Raw genomic sequence first — 21,419 nt, 5'->3', positions numbered from 1 at the left:
TGTGTGTCTTTTTGCCTTTTCTTGGGCCACTCCCGTGGCATATGGAGGTTCCCAGGCTAGGGGTCCAATTGGAGCTGTAGACGCTGGCCTATGCCAGAGCCACAGCAGCGAAGGATCCGAGCCACATCTGCAACCCACACCACAGCTCACGGCAATGCCAGATCCTCAACCCACTGAGCAAGGCCAGGGATTGAACCTGCAACCTCATAGTTCCCAGTCGGATTCACCAACCACTGAGCCACGACAGGAACTCCTGGAGTGACTTTTTAATATAAGTATGTTATATTTGTATGCTTATAGCAAGTGTGCTTCCATTAAACATATTAATAAACATATACATAATTATGTAACAAATACCTAGTAAATATAATACGTATGCATTATATTTTCTTAAAGTAATATATACAGAAAGTTTGAAAAAATTAAATAGTACTAATACATACAAATGAGTTGGCGCCGTCTTTTTTTTTTTTTTTGGCGTTTTTGCTATTTCTTGGGCCGCTCCCACAGCATATGGAGGTTCCCAGGCTAGGGGTCCAATCGGAGCTGTAGCCACCGGCCTACGCCAGAGCCACAGCAACTCGGGATCCGAGCCGCGTCTGCAACCGACACCACAGCTCACGGCAACGCCGGATCGTTAACCCACTGAGCAAGGGCAGGGACCGAACCCGCAACCTCATGGTTCCCAGTTGGATTCGTTAACCACTGCGCCACGACGGGAACTTCCCGCCGTCTTTAATTCTTTTTGTGTTTCTATTGATGGTCAATGCTGATGCTGCTGTGCTGAGCTGCTGTCACTCCTTAATTGTAGCTGTTAGTATTATTTCCTGCTATGATGATGAGGATTTGTCTCCCTGCTCCCCCCGCTAGCTTCCTTTAGAATTGCATTATTCTTTTCATTATGTAGTGAACCATGTTTTTACATCATTATAGCTATGGGAATGTTGTTTACTACAGAGCAGAGTAGTGTTCTTGGATAAGGTTTCCTTCTTTTTTTTTTTTTTTTTTTGACTTTTCTAGGGCCACTCCCGTGGCATATGGAGGTTCCCAGGCTAGGGGTCTAATCGGAGCTGCAGCTGCCAGCCTACGCCAGAGCCACAGCAACGCCAGATCCAAGCCCTGTCTGTGGCCTACACCACAGCCACAGCAACGCCGGATCGTTAACCCACTGAGCAAGGCCAGGGATCGAACCCGCAACCTCATGGTTCCTAGTCAGATTTGTTAACCACTGCACCACAATGGGCACTCCAAGGTTTCCTTCTTATGTAGCTTTTCTCCTCCTCTTCTGGTATTTCCAGTTGCCATTCCTTACTTAAAATGTCTTCTTGGAGTTCCCTTTGTGGCTCAGTGGTTACCCGGCTAGGATCCATGAGGATACGGATTCGATCCCTGGCCTCACTCAGAGGGTTAAGGATCCAGTGTTCGGATTGATACTGGAATCTGGGTTTTTGTTCATGGCAGTCGAAGAATGAACTCTGAGAACACACAGGCAGCAAGCAAGCAAAATCTTTATGAAAGAAAAGCAAATAGCTCCCAGGGCTGCTGGGAAGGGGGAGAAGGGCCCTCTTCTCTATTGTCCTGTAGGGATTTTTTTTCTCTTAAAAGTGGGGAGGGGCACCAACGTGGGGTCCAGAAAGATGTGGTTTGCTCCCATTGGCCTTGCTAAACTACCCATATCAGTATTTGTCCAAAAGGGGTTCTAGGGTAGGAAATGTCCCATGAAAGTTTTATGGTTTCTTTGTCCTTTTCTTTCCTTAGATTAAGTCACCATTCCTCTCATTCCTTTTGTATCAGTTGAGGAGTGGGCTAGATATTTGCATTTCCTATGGTAGACAAAGCCTGTGGGGAATGTGCATTTCCTATGATAAAACAAGGCCTGTGGAGGTGTTACTGCCTGGAGCCCTTAAGCCACAAATGTTAATCAATATCCGTATCAAAAGAATGTATCCGAGCCCATATTCCTACACTGAATACCTGAGTTAATATTCTGCCTCCCCTTGAGCTGTGGTGTAAGTCACAGATGTGGCTTGAGTCCTGTGTTGCAGTGGCTGTAGTGTAGGCTGGTGGCTGCAGCGCTGATTCAACCCCTAGCCTGGGAACCTCCACATACCACAGGTGTGCCCCTAAAAAGCGAAAAAAGAAAAAAAGTCATCTTGTGCAACCTTCTTTGTTTTTGTTTTTGCAAAAGCCCCTCCTCTTATTAGATATCCTTCTAGCTTGCTGTTGTAAAGTGGGCTAGATGCTCCGTCAGCATGACACATAGCTGTCTCCCCAGATTCAATGTTTCCTGGATCCTAGGTTGAGAGTCTTAGTTGGATTTTGCTCCCTCATGTGTGAGAGAACATCCTTAAGTAACTTCTTTGGAAAAGGTGTGTGGGAAGTAATTTTATGAGAACTTACGTGTCTGAAAATGCCTTTATTTGGTCTTTACAGTTAGTGAATAGTTTGTCTAGGTATAGAAGTCTATATTTAAAATAATTTTAGTATAGAAATTTGAATACAGTTTTTTTCATCATTTTCTAGCACCCAGTGTTTCTCATGAGAAAGTGGATTCTTTTTAGGTTTGCCTGCCTTCTTCGTTCCTTCCTTGCTGCTTTCTTTTTTCTTTCTCTCTTCCTATCTTTTTGCCCCCTTCCCTTTCTGTAAACTTTTAGGATTGTCTCTTTATTCCTAGAGGGTTTTTTGTTTGTTTGTTTTGGTTGTTTTTTTTTGCTGCACCCCTGGCATTCAAAAGTTCCCAGGCCAGGGATCAAATCTGAGTCACATCAGTGACCATGCTTAATGCACTGAGCCACCAGCGAACTCCTATCCCTAGTGTTTTAAAATGCTATGATAATGGACCTTTGTGTGGTTCTTTTTCAATTCGTTTTGCTACCTACTCTATGAGATTCAGGTTTTTTTTTTTTTCTTTTTTCTTTTTAGGGCTGCACCCCTAGCACATGGAGGGTTCCCAGGTTAGGGGTCTAATTGGAGCTGCAGCTGCCAGCCTAAACCACAGCCACAGCAACCCAGGATCCGAGCTGCATCTATGACCTACACCACAGCTCATGGCAATGCTAGATCCTTAACCCACTGAGTGAGGCCAGGGATCGAACCTGCAACCTCATGGTTCCTAGTCAGATTAGTTTCCCTTACACCACAACAGGAACTCCAAGATTCTGTTTGTTAGGCACTCTATATATTCAGTCTGAAGACCTAGGCTTTCAGTCTGAAAAATTCTCTTGGTAATTTTCTCCACTATTTTTTTAATGGCCATACCCTTGGAATGGGGAAGTTCCCTGGGCCAGGGATTGAATCTGAGCAGCAGCTGTGACCTTTACTGCAGCTGTGGCCACACTGGATCCTTTAACCTGCTGCACCGGGCCGGGGATCAAACCCACGCCACTGCAGTGGCTGGAGCCGCAGCAGTGACAACACCAGATCCTTAACCACTAGGCCACCAGGGAAATCCTTCAGTTTTTAAATTGAAGTCACTAAGTTGTAAACTCAGGAGTGTCTTAAATAACTAAATCATTTTGATCGAGTTTAACACTGGAACATTGATCTAATTATCTAAATGCTTTAGTTACAGTCTGATGGAAGAGAATGAGATACAGACATACTAGGACAAGGACATACTAGACCATATACTGATATCTGGAGAGAAGATCCAACTGATGAAACACTAGAGTCCATAATGATTTTTCTTAAGCCAGTGGCTGACTTCCTGTTTTTATCCCACTAGGTGAGATCAAGTTAGAAATGCCAAGCATCAGCATAGAGGGAGATGTGTCCGACCTGGCAGCTGACCCAGAAACTGTTGAAATTTTGGAGCAATGTGTGATAAACTGGTTGAATCAGATATCTGCAGCCCTGGAGGGCCAGATGAAAAAAACACCTCAGGTAATCCAAGCAGTACTTTTGAAGATCCCTGGACCATCCAGTTCATGCTTGCCTTCCCGAGAAAAAGCTGGGAGTCTGGGGATCTGTGTGATCTAGCCTCTTTTCTGTTTCATGATCTCCTTAAAAATATCAAAGTAAACCTACCCAAGATATCATGCCTGGGCTTTCTGAGGTTTGTATTCTACTGCATTACTCCCTGGATTGATAAAGATAATACTGTGTATCAGTTAGGATGTTTGGACTGGAAAATAAAAAACAAACCAATCAGAAAACCCAACTCAGCTGGCTGAAATAAGAAAGAGGATTTGTTGGCTCAGGTAACCAAAAATTCCAGAGGTAGATCTGGTTTCAGGTGTGGTTTAATCAGGACTCTGGCACTTAGCCATGTTTCTCTGCATGTCTCTTGGTTCCCTCTCCTCTATGAGGGGGTCTTCCATCACAGGCTGGTTTCCTTCATGGTGGCAACTCATAGCGGTTTTGGGCCGCACACCCTCATATCACCTTGTCTAGAGAGACATGGACTGTCTTTGTCTAACAGTCCCAACTAGAGTCTGAGATTCATCCTGAACCATCCTAGGTCAGGTGCCCACACCCTGAAGTACTTGTATGGTTTGGGCCCTAACTGGAGAATTTGGAGGAATGACCACAAGTGTCCACTCTCCGCTAATGATGACATTGTTTGTGTGCTCCTGTCACCTCTCAGGGTAATGGTCCTCTGGCTGAAATTGAATTCTGGCGAGAAAGAAATGCCACCCTAAGTGCGCTCCACGAACAAACAAAGCTTCCAGTAGTCAGAAAAGTCTTGGATGTGATCAGGGAATCAGATTCTATGCTTGTGGCCAACCTTCAGCCTGTCTTAACAGAATTATTCAAGTTCCACATGGAGGCTTCAGATAATGTGCGGTTTCTTTCTACGGTGGAACGTCATTTCAAGGTATGCTGGGTGCACTGTAGCTGGGTGCAGAAAGTCATGCTGGGTGAAAGAAAGTCAACCCTGTAAACTAGATGTCCCATGGATTTAACTTCCTTTTGTTTATTCAGCATGTAAAAAATTGTAGTAAACTATATATCACATAGTATTTATTACTTTAACCACTTGAAAGAGTACAGTTTGGTAGCATGAAGTACATACACAGTGCAGGGTACCCATCATCATTGTCTATATACAAAATTTTTTCACCATCCCTGACACACTCTGTGTCCCTTGAACAAAAACTCCGGTTTCCCCCACCCTCTGGTAACCTCTATTCTATTTTCTGTCTCAATGAATTTGTCTCTTTCATATAAGTGAAACCATACAATACTTGTCTTTTTTTTTTTTTTTTTTTTAGGGCCGACTTGTGGCGTGTGAAAGTTCCCAGGCTAGGGTCCAATTGGAGCTGCAGCTGCTGGTCTACTCCACAGTGACATGGGATCTGAGCCACATCTGCAACCTTCACCACAGCTTGTGGCAATGCCAGATCCTTAACCCACTGAGCAAGGCCAGGGATTGAACCTGCCTTGTGGATACCATGTCACATTCGTAACCTGCTCAGCCACAACGAGAACTGCAATATTTGTCCTTCTGTGTCTTATTTATTTCACGTAACATCATGTTTTCAAGATTCATGCATGTGGTAGCATATGTCAGAATCTCATTCCTTTTTAAGGCTCAGTAATATTCCATTGTATGTTTCATTTATCCATTCATCTGTTGATGGACATTTGGGTTGTCTCCACCTTTTGGCTGTTGTGAAGAAGGCACCTGTGATCATGGGTGCATTGATATCTGTTGGATCTCTGCTTTCAGTTCATTTGGGTAAGAACCCAGGAGTAGAATTGCTGGGTTCATATGATAAGTCTATGTTTAACTGTCTGAGATACCACCTAACTCTTTTTCCAAAGTGAAGCACCGTGGAAGCATCGGCCCAGGTCCCGAGCACTCCATGTCTGCATAGGTGACTTTTCTGAGCCAGTCTCCTTTTCTGGAAAACTGGCATCATGAGAGAACCTACCTCAAATGGTTGCTGGAAGGTTCAAATGAACTTAGTCGTGCAGAGCACTTAGCACATCAACAGCTGCATAGGGAAAGCAACTGTACAAGTGGTACCTGTCCAGACTGTACGAGTGTAACTGTACCTGCACAACAATTGTACAATGGTACGCACAGGAGAACTTATGTATATGTTCTTGTATAAGTGATACAATAATCGATCCAGTCTGAGGGCTTGAGGGCCAAGTGGAATCTGCCACTGAGTTGATGTTAATGACAACACCGTTTCCTCCTCTGAGATTTGTTGATCGTCTCTGCAAAATGAGTGGCTTGCAAAGATCAGTGAGAGCCAAGCTTCCTTCACTCACGTATCATTTTTGGATTTTTTGCCATCCCTTTGTGTGTTTGAAACATGTTTACGTTGACTTTAAATGTATTTATGTCTATTTGTGTGTATATGTGTGTAATTTAGCCTCATCTTAAATGATAAAACCTGCGTAGTCATAGCTTTGATATACAGTTATGTATTTTTCTAATAGGCATTAAGATAAGTATATATATATTTTGGCTATGGCATGTAGTGGCTTGATGTGGAATCTCTGTAGACCAGGGATTGAACTGGGGCCACAGTGGTGAAAGTGCTGAAACCTAACCACTCGACCATCAGGGAACTCCCAAAATACGTATACTTTTTAGACATTCTGAGTGCTGTTGCAAACACCTCATTTATTGCCACACCCATTTTCTCAAACTCTGGAAAATCCTGGCACTGATAAGTGCACCTCTAGAATGCCAGCTTCAATTCATTCAGTGGCATTCTTGTCGCAAAATATAGTATAATTATATATAAATAATATGTATACACACACTCATACTTCACATACACATCTGCAAATTGCTGTACTTTTTATTTTTATTTTTTTGTCTTTTGTCTTTTTTTTTTTTTAGGGCTGCACCCTCGGCATATGGAGATTCCCAGGCTAGGGGTCAAATTGGAGCTATTGCTGCTGGCCTACGCCAGAGCCACAGCAATGCCAGATCTGAGCAGCTTCTGGGACCTACACCACAGCTCACGGCAATGCTGGATCCTTAACCTACTGAGCAAGGCCAGGGATTGAACCCAAAATCTCACGGTTCCTAGTTGGATTCATTTCCCCTGCGCCATGACGAGAACTCCTATTTACTTTATTTTTTATTTATTTTTTTCTTTTTATGGCCACACCTGCAGCATATGGAAGTTCCCAGGCTAAGGGTCAAATTGGAATTGCAGCTGCCAGCCTACGCCAGAGCCACAGCAACGCAGGATCCGAGCTCCATCTTCGACCTACACCACAGCTCATGGCAACGGCAGATCCTTAACCCACTGAGCGAGGCCAGGGGTTCAACCCACATCCTCATGGGCACTGTGGGCACTACATTGCGTTCTTAACTAGCTGAGTCACAATGGGAACTCCTGCTTTATTTACTTTAATTGTAAATCTTACCTGTCTTTCCGTGTCAGCACATACAGACCTATTTCACACTTTTTGGTTTGTTACACATTTTCTCTCACCCTAAGGACCTTTTTTTTTTTTTTTTTTTGATTAAGAAGAGGGACACTTCCTGCACACTTCTCACTTTATCACACTGTTTGCCCCAAGGCTAAGGTTGCTTGCCTTTCTCTTTTGCCCATGTCTCTGGGTTAGAACATTACGCATGGGTCTAACTTCCACGTCGTCTTGGAAACCATCCCGTCCATGATGAGCGCCCTGAGGATGGTGTGGATCATCTCCCGACACTACAACAAAGACGAGAGGATGATCCCGCTCATGGAGCGCATCGCCTGGGAGATCGCGGAGAGAGTCTGCAGAGTGGTGAATCTGCGGACTCTGTTCAAGTAAAGAAGAACGCCCCTATGTTTGTCCTAAGACCTTAAAGAGCCTTGGGGAAAGTAGTTCACACACCATGCAAGTCGCCCATTTGAAGTGGACAATTTAATGCTTTTAGTATATTTGCCATCATTGATTTTATTTATTTGTTTTTATTTTTTTGACAGCAGAGGCATGCCTTTGAGGTTATGTCTTTTCACTACCTTTTTTTTTTTTCAGTCTTTTTGTCTTTTTAGGGCCGCACCTGCATGGCACATGGAGGCACCCAGGCTAGGGGTCCAGTCAAAATTGTAGCCACCGGCCTATGCCACAGCCACAGCAGCATGGGATCCAAGCCATGTTGGTGACCCATACCACAACCCACAGCAGCGCTGGATCCATAACCCACTAAGCGAGGCCAGGGGTCGAACCTGCGTCCTCATGGATGCTGGCGGGGTTCGTTAACCGCTGCGCCACAATGGGAACTCCATATTTATTTATTTTTAATTAAAAATTTTTTTTTCTTTTTTTGGCTGCCTCACAGCATATGGAGTTCCCAGGTCAGGGATCAGATTCCAGCTGCAGTTTCAACCTATGCCACAGCTGCAGCAACGTAGGATCCTTAATCCACTGTGCTGGGCCAGGGATCGACACTGGGTCCCAGTGCTCCAGAGATGCCACCAATCCCATGTGCCACAGTGGGAACTCCACCATCATTGATTTTAGACTATTTTCTTCATCCCAGAAAGAAACCCTGTATCCTTTAATGGTCATTTCCCCCCTTCCAAACCCTACCCCCAGCCCTGGGGAACCTCTGATCTACTCTCTGTCTCTGTGGGTTGGCCTAGGCCATGCACTCATACAAATAGAATCACACAGCACGTGGTCTTTTATGACTGGCTCCTCTTCTTACTCAACATCATCTTTCAAGGTTCTCACATGTTGTAGCTTGTATCAATGCTTCATTCCTTTTTATGGCCAAATAATACTCCACAGAGTGGATTAATCAAGACTGTCTTCCTTAGTTATTCTTGGAGAGACTGAGGCCGGTGGTATGAGGGAACCTCACTCCCAGAGCCCAGACCCCACAGGTGGCAAATCCTCTGAGGATCAAATGTTGAAGATCTTTTTTTTCCTTGTCTTTTTTTTTTTAGGGCTGCAACTGTGACATATAGGTTCCCAGGCTAGGGGGTCGAATTGGAGCTATAGATGCTTGCCTAAGCCACAGCCACAGCAACTTGGGATCCGAGCCTTGTTTGTGACCTGTGCTACAGCTCATGGCAATGCGGGATCCTTAACCCACTGAGCAAGGCCAGGGATCAAACCCACATCCTCATGGATACTAGTTGGGTTTATTACTGCTGAGCCACGACGGGAACTCCTTTTTTTTGTTTGTTTGTTTTTGGCCCTGCCCATGGCATTCAGAAGTTCCCAGGCCCAGGATAGAACACATACCTCAGCAGTAACCAGAGCCACAGCAGTGACAATGCCAGATCCTTAACCCGCTGAACCACCAGAGAACTCCTACTTTCTTAAAAAAGAATGTCTATAAGTGAAATAGGTCCGCAAATCTCAGTATTTTCACTTTGCTCCTATGTTGCAGTCCCCACTGTTGACTTCTGGCCTGGGACTCAGTACTACCTGCTCTCTTTCAAGCTCAGACAGAAGGCTGCCCAGGTGGCCCAAGCTTTGCATGTTGTGATGGGGAGGAGCAGCTGCAGCGAAAGTCAACCTGTGCCACGCAGTCTGGAATTCCTGCCTGCACCCTTGCCGATTTTGGCAGAGCAGCAGCTGGCCCCAGAAACTTTCTGTGATGAAGCTTTCTGTGACATCAGAGAGGCTCTGCTCCTTGGTTAGAATTGTCCCTTTAGGAGTGTCTGTTGTGGCCTAGTGGAAATGAACCCAACTAGTATCCATGAAGATGTGGTTTCCATCCCTGGCCTCGCTCAATGGGTTAAGGATCTGGCCTTGCTGCGAGCTGTGGTGTAGGTCGAAGACACAGCTCAGATCTGGAATTGCCGAGGCTGTGGTGTAAGCCAGCAGCGGCAGCTCCAGTTCAACCCCTAGCCTGGGAACGTACCTGTGCTGCAGGTGCCGCCCTAAAAAGAAAAACAAACAAACAAACAAAGCAAAAAAGAACTGTCCCCTTAGAAGCCTGCCCCCCACCTCTCTTGGGTGGTGATTCAGACCCACTGCAGCTCTGCCCTCCCGCTCATCACAGCATCTCTTTGCTTCCCAGAGAAAATCGAGCGAGCGCACAACACAAGACCTTGGAGGCCAGGAACACCCTCAACATGTGGAAAAAGGCCTATTTTGACATTAGGGCCAAGATCGAGGCCTCGGGGAGAGAAGCTCGATGGGAGTTTGACCGAAAACGACTATTTGAGAGAACAGATTACATGGCCACCATCTGCCAGGACCTCTACGAAGTCTTGCAGGTGGGGAGTCTGGGGTGTGCTTTCATCAATGCATGTGTAGGTGGTCAGAGCTGGGATTTGCATGGTGGAAGGCAGTTTGGCTTTTTGTTGGTGGGTCTCCAGGCTCCATGTCAGGTGAGAATCAGAGAGGGTCTGGCTGGAGAAACACCTGCAAGAGCAAACAGAGTACCAGAGCACACCAGCCCTTGGTCGCTTTCCCGTGAATTGTGTGACATCCCTCCCTCTCCACCTGCTTTTGTTTTTAATTAAAAATAATTGAAGTGTAGTTGATGTACATCATATAGATTACAGGTATACAGTGTGGTGATTCACAATTTTTAAAGATTATACTCCGTTTATAATTATTACAAACTATTGGCTGTATCCCCCATGTTGTGCAATGTATCCTTGTAGCTTATTTTATACCTAATAGTTTGAACCTCTAATCCCCACCCCCTGGGTTGCCCCCCACTGCTGGTAACCAGTAGTTTATTCTCTGTATCTGTGAGTCTGCTTCTTTTTTGTTATATTCACTAGTATGTTGCAGTTTTTAGTTTCCACGTATAAGTGATATCATACAGTATTTGTCTTTCTCTGTCTGACTTACTTCACTTAGCATAATACCCTTAAGTCTATCCATGTGGTTGCAAATGGCAACATATCATTCTTTTTTATGGCTCGGTAATATTCCATTGTGTATATATACACCACATCTTCTTTATCCACTTATCTGTGGATGGACACTTGGGTTGCTTCCATGTCTTGACTATTTTAAGTTGTGCTGTTCTGAACATTGGGGTGCATGTATCTTTTTGAATTACAATTTCCTCCAGATAGATGCCCAGGAGTGGGATTGCTGGATCATATGGTAGTTCTGTTTTTAGTTTTGTTTTTGTTTTTTTGTCTTTTTGCCATTTCTTTGGCCACTCCCGCACCATATGGAGGTTCCCAGGCTAGGGGTCTAATCGGGGAGCTGTAGCCACTGGCCTACGCCAGAGCCACAGCAACGTGGGATCTGAGCTGCGTCTGCAACCTACACCACAGCTCACAGCAACGCTGGATCCTTAACCCACTGAGCAAGGCCAGGGATCGAACCCACAACCTCATGGTTCCTAGTTGGATTCATTAACCACTGTGCCACAACGGGAACTCCCTGTTTTTAGTTTTTTGAGGAACCTCCATACTGGAGGTTTTCTTTTGACTCTGGCCACTCTTTCTTGGTGTCTTTTGCAAAGTCGTCCTCCTCTACCTTTCCATTAAATGTCAGGTGATCTGAGACCTTCTTCTTTCTCCTGAAGCTGCATTGTCCCTGACATTGCTGTGACTACCCTTCTGTCTGGTAGTGCTTCCCTTTGATCTGACCCCCCCCCCCCCAACGCCCCCCGCCTTGTGAATGAATGTACAAAGAGCTTAGGGGCTGATCGGATGAACTAGCCAGGCCTTGTCTCATGAAGGTCCAGCCTTTCATTCATTCTATTTGTCAAGAACTCACAACGTGCCAGGCACTTGTGCTTCCTGCTAGAGAAATGATGGTGAGCAAAGGCCAGGGCCGGGTGTGTGGCCACAGTGCCCAGTAGAGATGTGGACTCCTTGTTCAGTAAGCAAGAAAAAAAAGGCTGTGAAAAGTATAGCAATATAAAGCCTTTCCACTTCTTCAGCTATTTCTTGCCTTGGCTTGGCTTTATCATAACAGCAGCAAAGTAAAAAAACAGTAAAGGAAAATTATACATTTAAATTATTAGCATGGATTTTAGCATTCATCTTTTCTTATGCAGTGTTGGCTTAAAATGCAAATAGAAGGGCATTAACTGGTGTGTGGAATCACTGAAATGACACAGTTTGTATTTTGGAGCTATTTTTATTTTTTGGCCGTGCCCGTGGCACATGGAAGTTCCCAGGCCAGGGATCCAACCTGTGCCGCAGAAGTGACTTGAGCCATAGCAGTGACAACACCATATCCTTCACTGCTGGGCCACCAGGGAATTCTTAGTATTTTGGAACTCTTAAGTGCAGATGTATTTCATTGTTACCGATCAGTGGAAACGCTGCACACAACTGTGGTTTCATTTCACCTCTGGATGGGCGCCCCTTCTACCAGAGGTCTCTGCCTCAGCTCCCTGGTGGAGAAGAAAGGCTGAGAGGTTAAGGAGTTGTGTGTTTTCCTACCTCCACTGTTCCTTCTGCGTCGTCATTTTCAGTGTGAGCAGTTGGCTGATACAGGGAAGGATGAGAGTGAGAAACAATATGGCAGGCAGAGTTCATTGGCCAGGTGTGTTTCTTAGAATGTTTCTTTGCTTTCTTTCTGTGTTGGAAGCAAGCTCTGTTTTTGTTTGTTTGTTTGTTTGTTTTCCCTATTTTGGCTGCCCCATGGCAATTGGAGTTCCCGGGCCATATCCGGAATCAAATCTGAGCTGCAGTTTCCACCTCCACTGCAGCTGTGGCAATGCCAGATCTTTAACCCACTGTGCTGGGCTGGAGATTGAACCTTCGTCCTGCCACTGCAGAGATGCTGCTGATCCCATTGTGCCACATCAGGAACTCCTAATAAGCTCTGTTTTGAAGGGAGACTGGCCTCTCTGAGCTGTTGGTGTCCTCGTTTACTTATCGTAGATGCAACTCGCTTACCTGTACTGACTCTGAGTCTCCTAGACCTCCTGAGCACCATGGGTTCACGGTACTCTCTGCTCGAGGGGCCTCACACTGTGTGTCCGCAGATGTATTGTGAACAGCACACACCCAGCTCTCACCTCCTCTGCTCACACGTGTGCATGATTGTCCCACCAGACTTCCTTCACCAAACACAAACTCATAAATAAAATGATCAAGAATCTCAAGATGGTAAGAGCAGAGCCTTGGGAGGTCCTGTTGTGGCTCAGCAGGTTAAGAATCAGAGTAGTATCCATGAAGATGTGGGTTTGAACCCTGGCCTCACTGAATGGGTTAAGGATCTGGTGTTGCTACACGCTTCGTCTTAGGTCGCAGATATGGCTTGCATCTCTTGTTGCTGTGGCTGCAGCCCTGATTTAAGCCTGGGAACATCCATATGACACAGGTGCGGTCCTAAAAAGAGAAAAAAAAAAAAAAAAAGAAAAAGGCAGAACCTTAGGCCCAGCCTGGTGCTCTGGAACCTGGACTCCTGAGTCCCACATCTATGAAGCTGGCCCCTTCGATATAGAGTCTATGGCTCATGGAGCTTACAGTCTAATAGAAGAGAATGATAGTGGACACGACAGTCACACAGATCCATTGCTACAGCTGAGGTGAGCGCGACGGAAGGAACAGTAGAGGGGCCTCTGGAAGTGAGCACTGGGGCCTGACCTGTTCTAAAGCATTGGACGTGATGAAGGGATATTTAATAATGAGCAGTAGCTACCTAGGCATTTTAAACTCTTAAGTGCAAAGGTCTTGAGACAGGAAGGAACCTGGGATTCAAAGAGGCTGGGGGTGGCTGCAAGGCGGCGGGGGGAGAGCCATGTGGGAGGAGGTGAAAGGAATAGGTGGGAGCCTGAGTGTGCAAACATGGTAAGCTATGTCAGGGCACCTGGAATTTGTCCTTTGTACAGTGGGCCTGAACGTGCAAACGTGGTAAGCTGTGTCCAGGCATTAGAATCTTGTCCTTTGTACAATGGGCCTGAGCGTGCAAATGCGGTAAGCCGTGTCCAGGCATTGGGATCTTGTCCTTTGTGTGGTGGGCATGGTACCAAAGGGCTTGGACTGGGAGGAGGTTACCTGTGTGACATGACTCTTGCCCTCAGGCAAAGCCAGATGTCTCATTCGGACATCGCGAGAGAACCAAGGGGCCACTTCCTCGTGTTTCTGATTGCACAGGTTATAGAGGAATTCTACAACATCTTTGGTCCGGAGCTGAAAGCAGTGACAGGGGATCCCAAGCGCATCGATGATGTCCTGGGCAGGGTGGACAGCCTGGTCACCCCCATGGAGAACCTGACCTTTGACCCTTTCAGCATCAAGTGCTCCCAGTACTGGAAATATGTCATGGACGACTTCAAGATTGAAGTCCTGGCAAGTAACACATCCTTCGATTTGTTGTTGGGCAAAGATACCATGTTTCCCTCATGTTTAATCTGTTGGGTTATTTAGTTATGATTAAGAGTTTTTTTTTCTTTTTTTTGAGTCATAAAAAGGGATACCTGCCTTTTTAATAAAAATACAGAGGAGGAGTTCCCTTGTGGCTCAGCAGGATAAGGATCTGGCATTGTCACTGCTGTGGCTCTGGTTATAGCTGTGGCTCGGGTTTGGCCCCCGGCCTGGGAACTTCTGCCTGCCATGACCGCAATGGAAAACAAGTACACAAATAAAAGTACAGAAGAGCATTAGTTAAAAGTGAATGTTCCTCAGCCTCCCTTGTCTCCTACTCTGCAGGTGGAATAAGTTTAAATCCAGCTAGACACAGGAGCATGTCTACAAAGGTGGTTTGGTGATTGGAGGGGATGCAGGACGGCCAGAGAGAAGAATGGGATTTAATTTAGTAAGCAGTGGGGAGCCATGGAAGGTTGTGTACCAAGGGAGTGATATAGTCAGAATTATATCTGAGGAGCATTTTTCAGGCCCCAGCATAGGCTGATTTTGGCTAGGGAGTGACAGGAGGTAGGGAGATGATATTTGAGGTTGTAGCTGAGATATGGGGAAGGCAGTGCTGGTTGACAAGAATATGATTTCACTGCACACTGTGTGCGTAGGATGGCCCATCATGCTCACTTTTTCAGCCTGCATGGGAAGCACTATCAGTAACATCCCCATTTTAAGTAAGTGTTGTGATAACCCCAGAGCATCTTTTATATGGCAACCTCAGTTCTACTTGGGTTATATAAACAGCTCCATTTAAATTGTATCCAATTTATCCTCAGCTTCTATTTTAAGTGTTCTTTTTTCCTTCTTCCCTCTTTTGGTGGCCCCGCAGCATATGGAGCTCCCTGGCCGGGGAACAGATGGTGTGAGCCGTAGTTGCCACCTATGCCACAGCTGCAACAATGTCAGATCCTTAACCCACTGTGCTGGCCCAGGGATTGAACCTGTGTCCCAGCACTCCAGAGATGCTGCTGATCTGATTGGGCCATAGCAGGAACTTCAGAATGTTATTTTTTTTTTCTTTTCCTCCTTTCTTTAAATTAAAGTGTGGTTGATTCACAATGTTGTGCCAGTTTCTGCTGTACAGCGAAGTGACCCATTCATGCATGTACATATATACACACACACACACACATGTGTGTGTGTGTGTGTGTATGCATTCTTTTTCTCATGTTATCTTCCATCCTGTTCTATTCCAAGATGTTATTTATTTTTAAATTGAATGTCAAAGTTACATAGTCAAGTAATGCTAAAAGGCTCATGATAAGAAAAAGCATCTCCATGTTTGACTCCTCTCCATCCCTATTCTTGCTGTCATTTTTCACAATTCTAGATGTCTCTTTTACCTCCATATTTCCTAAAGAATACATCAATGTGGTTACTTACTGATTTATCAGATTTAATCAATTTAGACACCTTCACTTTTCTTTCCTTTTTTTTTTTTTAGGGCCACACCGAGGCATATGGAGGTTCCCAGGCTAGGGGTTGAATTGGAGCTGCAGCTGCCGCCCTCACCACAGCCACAGCAACGTCAGATCCAAGCCACGTCTGCGACCTACACCAGAGCTCACGGCAACGCCAGATCCTTAACCCACTGAGTGAGGCCAGGGATTGAACCAGAAACCTCGTGGTTCCTAGTTGGATTTGTTTCTGCTGTGCCCCAACAGGAATTCCACCTCTTTACTTTTCAGAGTAGAAAGAAATTTGACTGTTTTATTTTTAATGCTCTTTGCCTCTCTGTCATCTAACACAGTTTTAAATAACTTTTGTTTAAATTAATGGTCAGTGTTTACTCCTTATGCCTGTGCAAATATTTTTACTGCTGAGCCAGGAAGCTCATCAGGACCATGCCACCTCTCTTGTCCAACCCTTCATTTTTCCTGGAGTTAATCATTGCATTTATTTTCATTTGCCTGGTTAATTACATATGCATTGTTAATTTTTCAAGCTGCTCTACAACTAGGACTTCTACAGCTACCTGTGTAATGATCCTACTCCATCCCTGTCAGTGTCATTCTGATTCAATTTTTCTAGACCTAACCTTCTACTCTATATAGAGTGGGGTGGGGACAGAGATGCATAATGAGTGGCTTGACTGTGTGGGGTGAAGGGCTTTTCTGTTTGCCCCTCCCCTTCCTGGTGCCTCCAAATGCTCAGCCTCCCAGAGGTTTCCATGGGGACAAACAGCTGCTCCCATCTGTTCCCCTATTGCCAGAATTCTCTACCTTCTGTAAAGTCAGTTTCTCTCCTTCCAAAAACTCCTCGACTCTCTCCTCTGCTGCTGTGTACTCTCCCATTTCCTTATCTATCTGATTTATACTTAAAAAAATCCTTTTCCGTCGTTTTGAACTGGTGGAGGGGAGAGAACAGAAAACCAATGCAGCCCATCTGCCATTTTTAACTGGACACCACTTCCACTAAAGCACAATGGAAATCCTTTTCAGGGCACTGATTTGTTTTGTTTTTCTCCTTTCTTGCCATTTCATTTTTTTGCAGGATAACTCTAAGGTCATAAGGGCTTTTTTCTTGACTCTTTTTTGGCAGGTTATTGAGAAAGAAGCAAAAAATTTTATTGACGAATCTTTTAAGACCCTTCGATCGGCTGAAGCAGCATTTGACATGCTTTTAAAATTTAAACACATTCGTTCACGGGAGGCCATTAATCGACAAATGATGATGAAATTTAACGATATTCTGGCACAGTATTGCAAAGAGGTAACTGAAAAAAAATCTATGGCTGCTGTAGCAGTCAAAATACACTTGGCAAAATGTCATCTGTCTTTCAAATCTAAATTCAGAGAAACTGTGGCATTTCCCCAAACAAGCATGCCGTCTAACCAAGTCAGGTAACCAAAACGAAGTGGGTTTGTTTAGTGGAGAAATCCAGTAAGAATTTATGAAGTACAATATAATCTGCTGGTCTTAGTAATCGCAATAGCAATAGGTGTATTAGTCCTTGCACACGACACAAGGTCCTGCAAGGTCAAGTATATGTCAGGTACACATTCCTGTGGTAAGGGACCCTTTGGTACATTGGACCCACCCAGATAATCCAGGGTAATCTCCTGATTGGCAGCCTTAGCTCCCTCTGCCACCCAGTTCTTCTTCTTTTCGTTTTTGCTTTTTAGGGCTGCACCCGCAGCATATGGAAGTTCCCAGGCTAGGGGTTGAATTGGAGCTGCACCTGCTGGCCTACACCACAGCCGCAGCAACAGAGGATCCGAGCTGCATCTGTGACCTACACCACAGCTCAGGGCAACACCATATCCCCGACCCACTGAGCGAGGCCAGGGATCAAAACCACATCCTCATGGATACCAGTTGGATTTGCTTCTGCTCGACCACAACGGGAACTCCCGTACCTAGTTCTTCTCTATCGGGTAACATAACATATTCACAGGTTCTGGCATCAGGACCATCACTGGGTCAGGTATCGTTTACCCTCTGACACCCGGTTACTTGCATGAGATTGCAAAATGCTTATTTTTATTTTTAGATTTATTTTTATTTTTTTTCTTTCTTAGGGCCACACCTGCAACGTGTGGAAGTTCCCAGGCTAGGGGTTTCTAATCAGAGCTGTAGCTACCCACCTATGCCACAGTCACAGCAATGCCAGATCCTTAACACACTTATCGAGGCCAGGCATCGAACCAGCATCCTCATGGATACCAGTCCCGCTGAGTAACCCGCTGAGCCACAGAGGGAACTCCAAAGATGGTAAATTTTATGTCATGCGTATTTTACCACAATTTAAAAAATTATAGGAGTTTTTGTTGTGGTTTAGCAGGTTAATAACCCTACTTGGTATCCATACGGATGTGGGTTTGATCCCTTGCCTTGCTAAGTAGGTTAAGTATCTGGTGTTGCTGTGGCTGTGGTGTAGGCCGGCAGCTGCAGCTCCAATTCAATGCCTAGCCTGGGAACTTCCAGATGTGGCTGGTGTGGCTGTAAAAAATACAAATTAAAAAATTACATAGGAGTTCCCGTCGTGGCGCAGTGGTTAACGAATCCAACTAGGAACCATGAGGTTGTGGGTTCGATCCCTGGTCTTGCTCAGTGGGTTAAGGATCCGGCATTGCCGTGAGCTGTGGTGTAGGTTGCAGATGTGGCTCAGATCCTGCGTTGCTGTGGCTGTGGCGTAGGCCGGTGGCTGCAGCTCCGATTAGACCCCTAGCCAGGGAAACTCCATATGCCATGGGAGTGGCCAAAGAAATGGCAAAAAGACAAAAAAAAAAAATTACGTAGTATGGGGGTTTGGGATGGAAATGCTGTAGAACTGAGTTGTGGTGATTGCTGTACAACTATAAATGTGATAAATAAAATTCATTGAGTTAAAAAATTACATAATAAATAATCACAAAATTTCAGTGGCACATGCACACTCACACACAACACAACACACGATGCATGCTTGGCATCATGTCCAGAACAAATTTTAGAGTTTCCAATAAGTTGGCCAAATAATTGTACGCAGTCTGTAATTATGAGGCTGTTTGGATCATTGCCTCTGTTAAACCAAGCAAAAAATTACTATAGAGTATAAGAAAAATAGGAAATGATAGGTAGTAAAAGCACCATTCTGTAGCATAGAGTATTTCTTCATGTTCCATGTTCACTTCTTTATTTATTTTAGTTATTCGTCTTTTTGCCATTTCTTGGGCCGCTCCTGTGGCATATGGAAGTTCCCAGGCTAGGGGTTGAATCGGAGCCATAGCCCAGGCCTACACCACAGCCACAGCAACGTGGGGTCCGAGCTGCATCTGCAACCTACACCACAGCTCACAGCAAATGCCAGATCCTTAACCCACTGAGCGAGGCCAGGGATCAAACCCGGAACCTCATAGTTCCTAGTCGGATTCGTTAACCACTGAGCCACGACGGGAACTCCCACGTTCAGTTCTTTAAAGATACAACTCAAGGTAAATCTTTTCTTGGCTCACATGCTGAGGCTCTTACGGAAGACATTTGTTTGATTGCTTTGCAGATTGACATAGTTAACAAAATCTTTGTTCAGAACCTTGACAACCCACCGCTGTACAAGAATCACCCCCCAGTGGCAGGTGCCATCTACTGGGAACGGTCCCTGTTCTTCCGGATCAAGCACACCATCCTCAGATTTCAAGAAGTAGAGGAGATACTGGACAGTGAACGAGGACAAGAAGTAAGTTGCCTCTGCTGGAACTGCCCTCTTTTGAATTTCACGGTTTAATTTGAGATAGGTGACCTCCCCAGTCATGTCCAGGAGAATTCTTAAATCCAGGTGGCTGCTGGCATGGAGCGGGCTACTCAGAGTTGCTTGCCTGAGAAGCAGCTCCATTTCAAATCTCTGTCTGCAACTTTGAAGGTCTTCCCTGTGATTCCTGGGGACCACATCTCCATACCTACCTCTGACATCTTCCAGGTGGCCGTCACATGGGTTTCTCCCTGAACTTGAGCTTCAGCCTCTCCAGAGGGTATTATCTTCCTGATAATACTCTCCCTCCCCGACCCCTGCATTTTTGTCTTTTATATCACAGGGGTGGCACGCCTTTTCTTTCTCTCTTTCTCTCTCTCCTCCTTCCCTCCCTCCCTCCCTTCCTTCTTTCCTTCCTCCCTCCCTCCCTCCCTCCCTCCCTCCCTCCCTTCCTTCCTTCCTTCCTTCCTTCCTTCCTTCCTTCCTTCCTCTCTCCCTCTCTCTCTTTTTCTTTCCCCCTCTGTCTTTCTTTCTTTGGTAAAGGAAAGTGCAGAATTTATTCTAAGCTGCCAAGCAAGGAGTCCAGGCAGCTAGTGTGTAAAAGACCCAAACCCTTGGATAGCTTTCGGGGAATGGAAAACCTTTTCTTTAAAGGTTCAGAGAGTACATATTTAAGGCATTTGCAGGGCATACGGTCCCTGTTGCAACTACTCGGCTCGGCCTGTTGTAGCAAGAAAGTGGCCCTAGATTACATGTACGTGAATAGGTGTGGCAGCGCTCCAATAAAAGTTCACTTGTGGGCACTAACATTAGAATTTCATATGGTATTCACATGCCAGGAAGTCTGGTCATTCTTTTTGAGTTCCTTCATTCTTAGCACCAAATGCAGCCTGAAAGCTGAGGATTGTGAGGCCTACTAATCAGTCTAGATTTCAAGCCCGTACCATGGCAGACAAGCCCTCCAACGTTTGTGCCCATCTGCCTGCTTCCTTTTGCAAAACATGTGAACATATTTTTTTCCCTTTTTTTTTTTTTTCTTTTTACAGCTGCACCTGTGGCATATGGAAGTTTTTGGGCTAGGGGTTGAATTGCAGCTGCAGCTGCCGGCCTACACCATAGCCACAGCAACACTGGATCCAAGCCACCTCTGTGACCTACACCACAGCTTTTGGCAACGCCAGATCCTTAACCCACTGAGCCAGGCCAGGGATCTAACCCACATTCTCATGGACACTATGCTGGGTTCTTGACCCACTGAGCCACAACAGGAACTCCCAGACTTTTTTTTCTTTTTTAGAGAGAGGAGAAAAGGTTCTTTCCTGGGACAAAATGACAGTTGCTTGCCTTCTTTGCTAGGTAAAGCAAAAATATTTGGAAGTGGGTCGGATAATGAAGGACTACGAAGATAGAAAGTACGAGCAGTGGAGAGAAACCACAGAGCTGATCCTGCCGACGCTCATGAAGAAGAGTCTGCTGACGAAGGTGCGTCTTTCCAGGTCCTTGTCCCAGATTCCAGCGGCCGTGGAAGGTGATGGTGTCTCTTGTTTCCTTGAGGGTTAACGGGTGGAGACTCAGGAAGCTGAGATGTATTTCCGAAATCAAAGGCAAAGAAGGGAGGAGGTTGGCCACGAAGGGAAGAGAGGCAGAAAGGGAAGAGATGGAGGCAGCAAAATATCCTGGTCTGGCTGGGGTCAGGCAGCCCTCCCGACTCCCTGGGGAACTGGCTTAACTCTGAGCCTCCGTGACCCTGTCTATAAAATGAGCTGGATCTGGTGACATAAACGTGCAAAGTATTAGGTGAACTGTGTATGAAACAGCAGACAGTTGACCCCCCTTTTTTAAAGACCTGTAGAAAAGTGTCATTTCATGTGATCCCTCCTCACATTTAGTGTAGGGCCTGGCACGTAGCGGGTGCTCTTGAATAAACCCTTGCTTTGAGGGAGGACAGACCTGGGGGACCTGTTGGCTGTAGGTGTTCAGTCTCTGCAGTTCTGACGAGGTAGTAAAATGCGTGAAGAGGCCTGGTAGGGGGCCGATCA

At 45.5% G+C, this 21,419-nt stretch overlaps 1 protein-coding gene across 1 annotated transcript in view; it reads left to right on the top strand.

The window, feature by feature from the left end:
* Nucleotides 1–21,419, top strand: part of DNAH10 (dynein axonemal heavy chain 10) — a 158,618-nt gene that overhangs the window by 23,409 nt on the left and 113,790 nt on the right. Inside the window, exons 7-14 of the mRNA XM_047759974.1 lie at nt 3,725–3,882; nt 4,586–4,816; nt 7,540–7,730; nt 9,941–10,139; nt 13,947–14,141; nt 16,752–16,922; nt 19,192–19,368; nt 20,737–20,862. Coding sequence (XP_047615930.1) covers nt 3,725–3,882; nt 4,586–4,816; nt 7,540–7,730; nt 9,941–10,139; nt 13,947–14,141; nt 16,752–16,922; nt 19,192–19,368; nt 20,737–20,862 — 1,448 coding nt within the window. The remainder of the gene's footprint in view (nt 1–3,724; nt 3,883–4,585; nt 4,817–7,539; nt 7,731–9,940; nt 10,140–13,946; nt 14,142–16,751; nt 16,923–19,191; nt 19,369–20,736; nt 20,863–21,419) is intronic.

Source organism: Phacochoerus africanus, chromosome 15 (assembly GCF_016906955.1).
Source record: "Phacochoerus africanus isolate WHEZ1 chromosome 15, ROS_Pafr_v1, whole genome shotgun sequence".
In the NCBI taxonomy this organism is placed as follows: Eukaryota; Metazoa; Chordata; class Mammalia; order Artiodactyla; family Suidae; genus Phacochoerus; species Phacochoerus africanus.
This window is presented reverse-complemented; position numbering and strand designations above follow the sequence as displayed.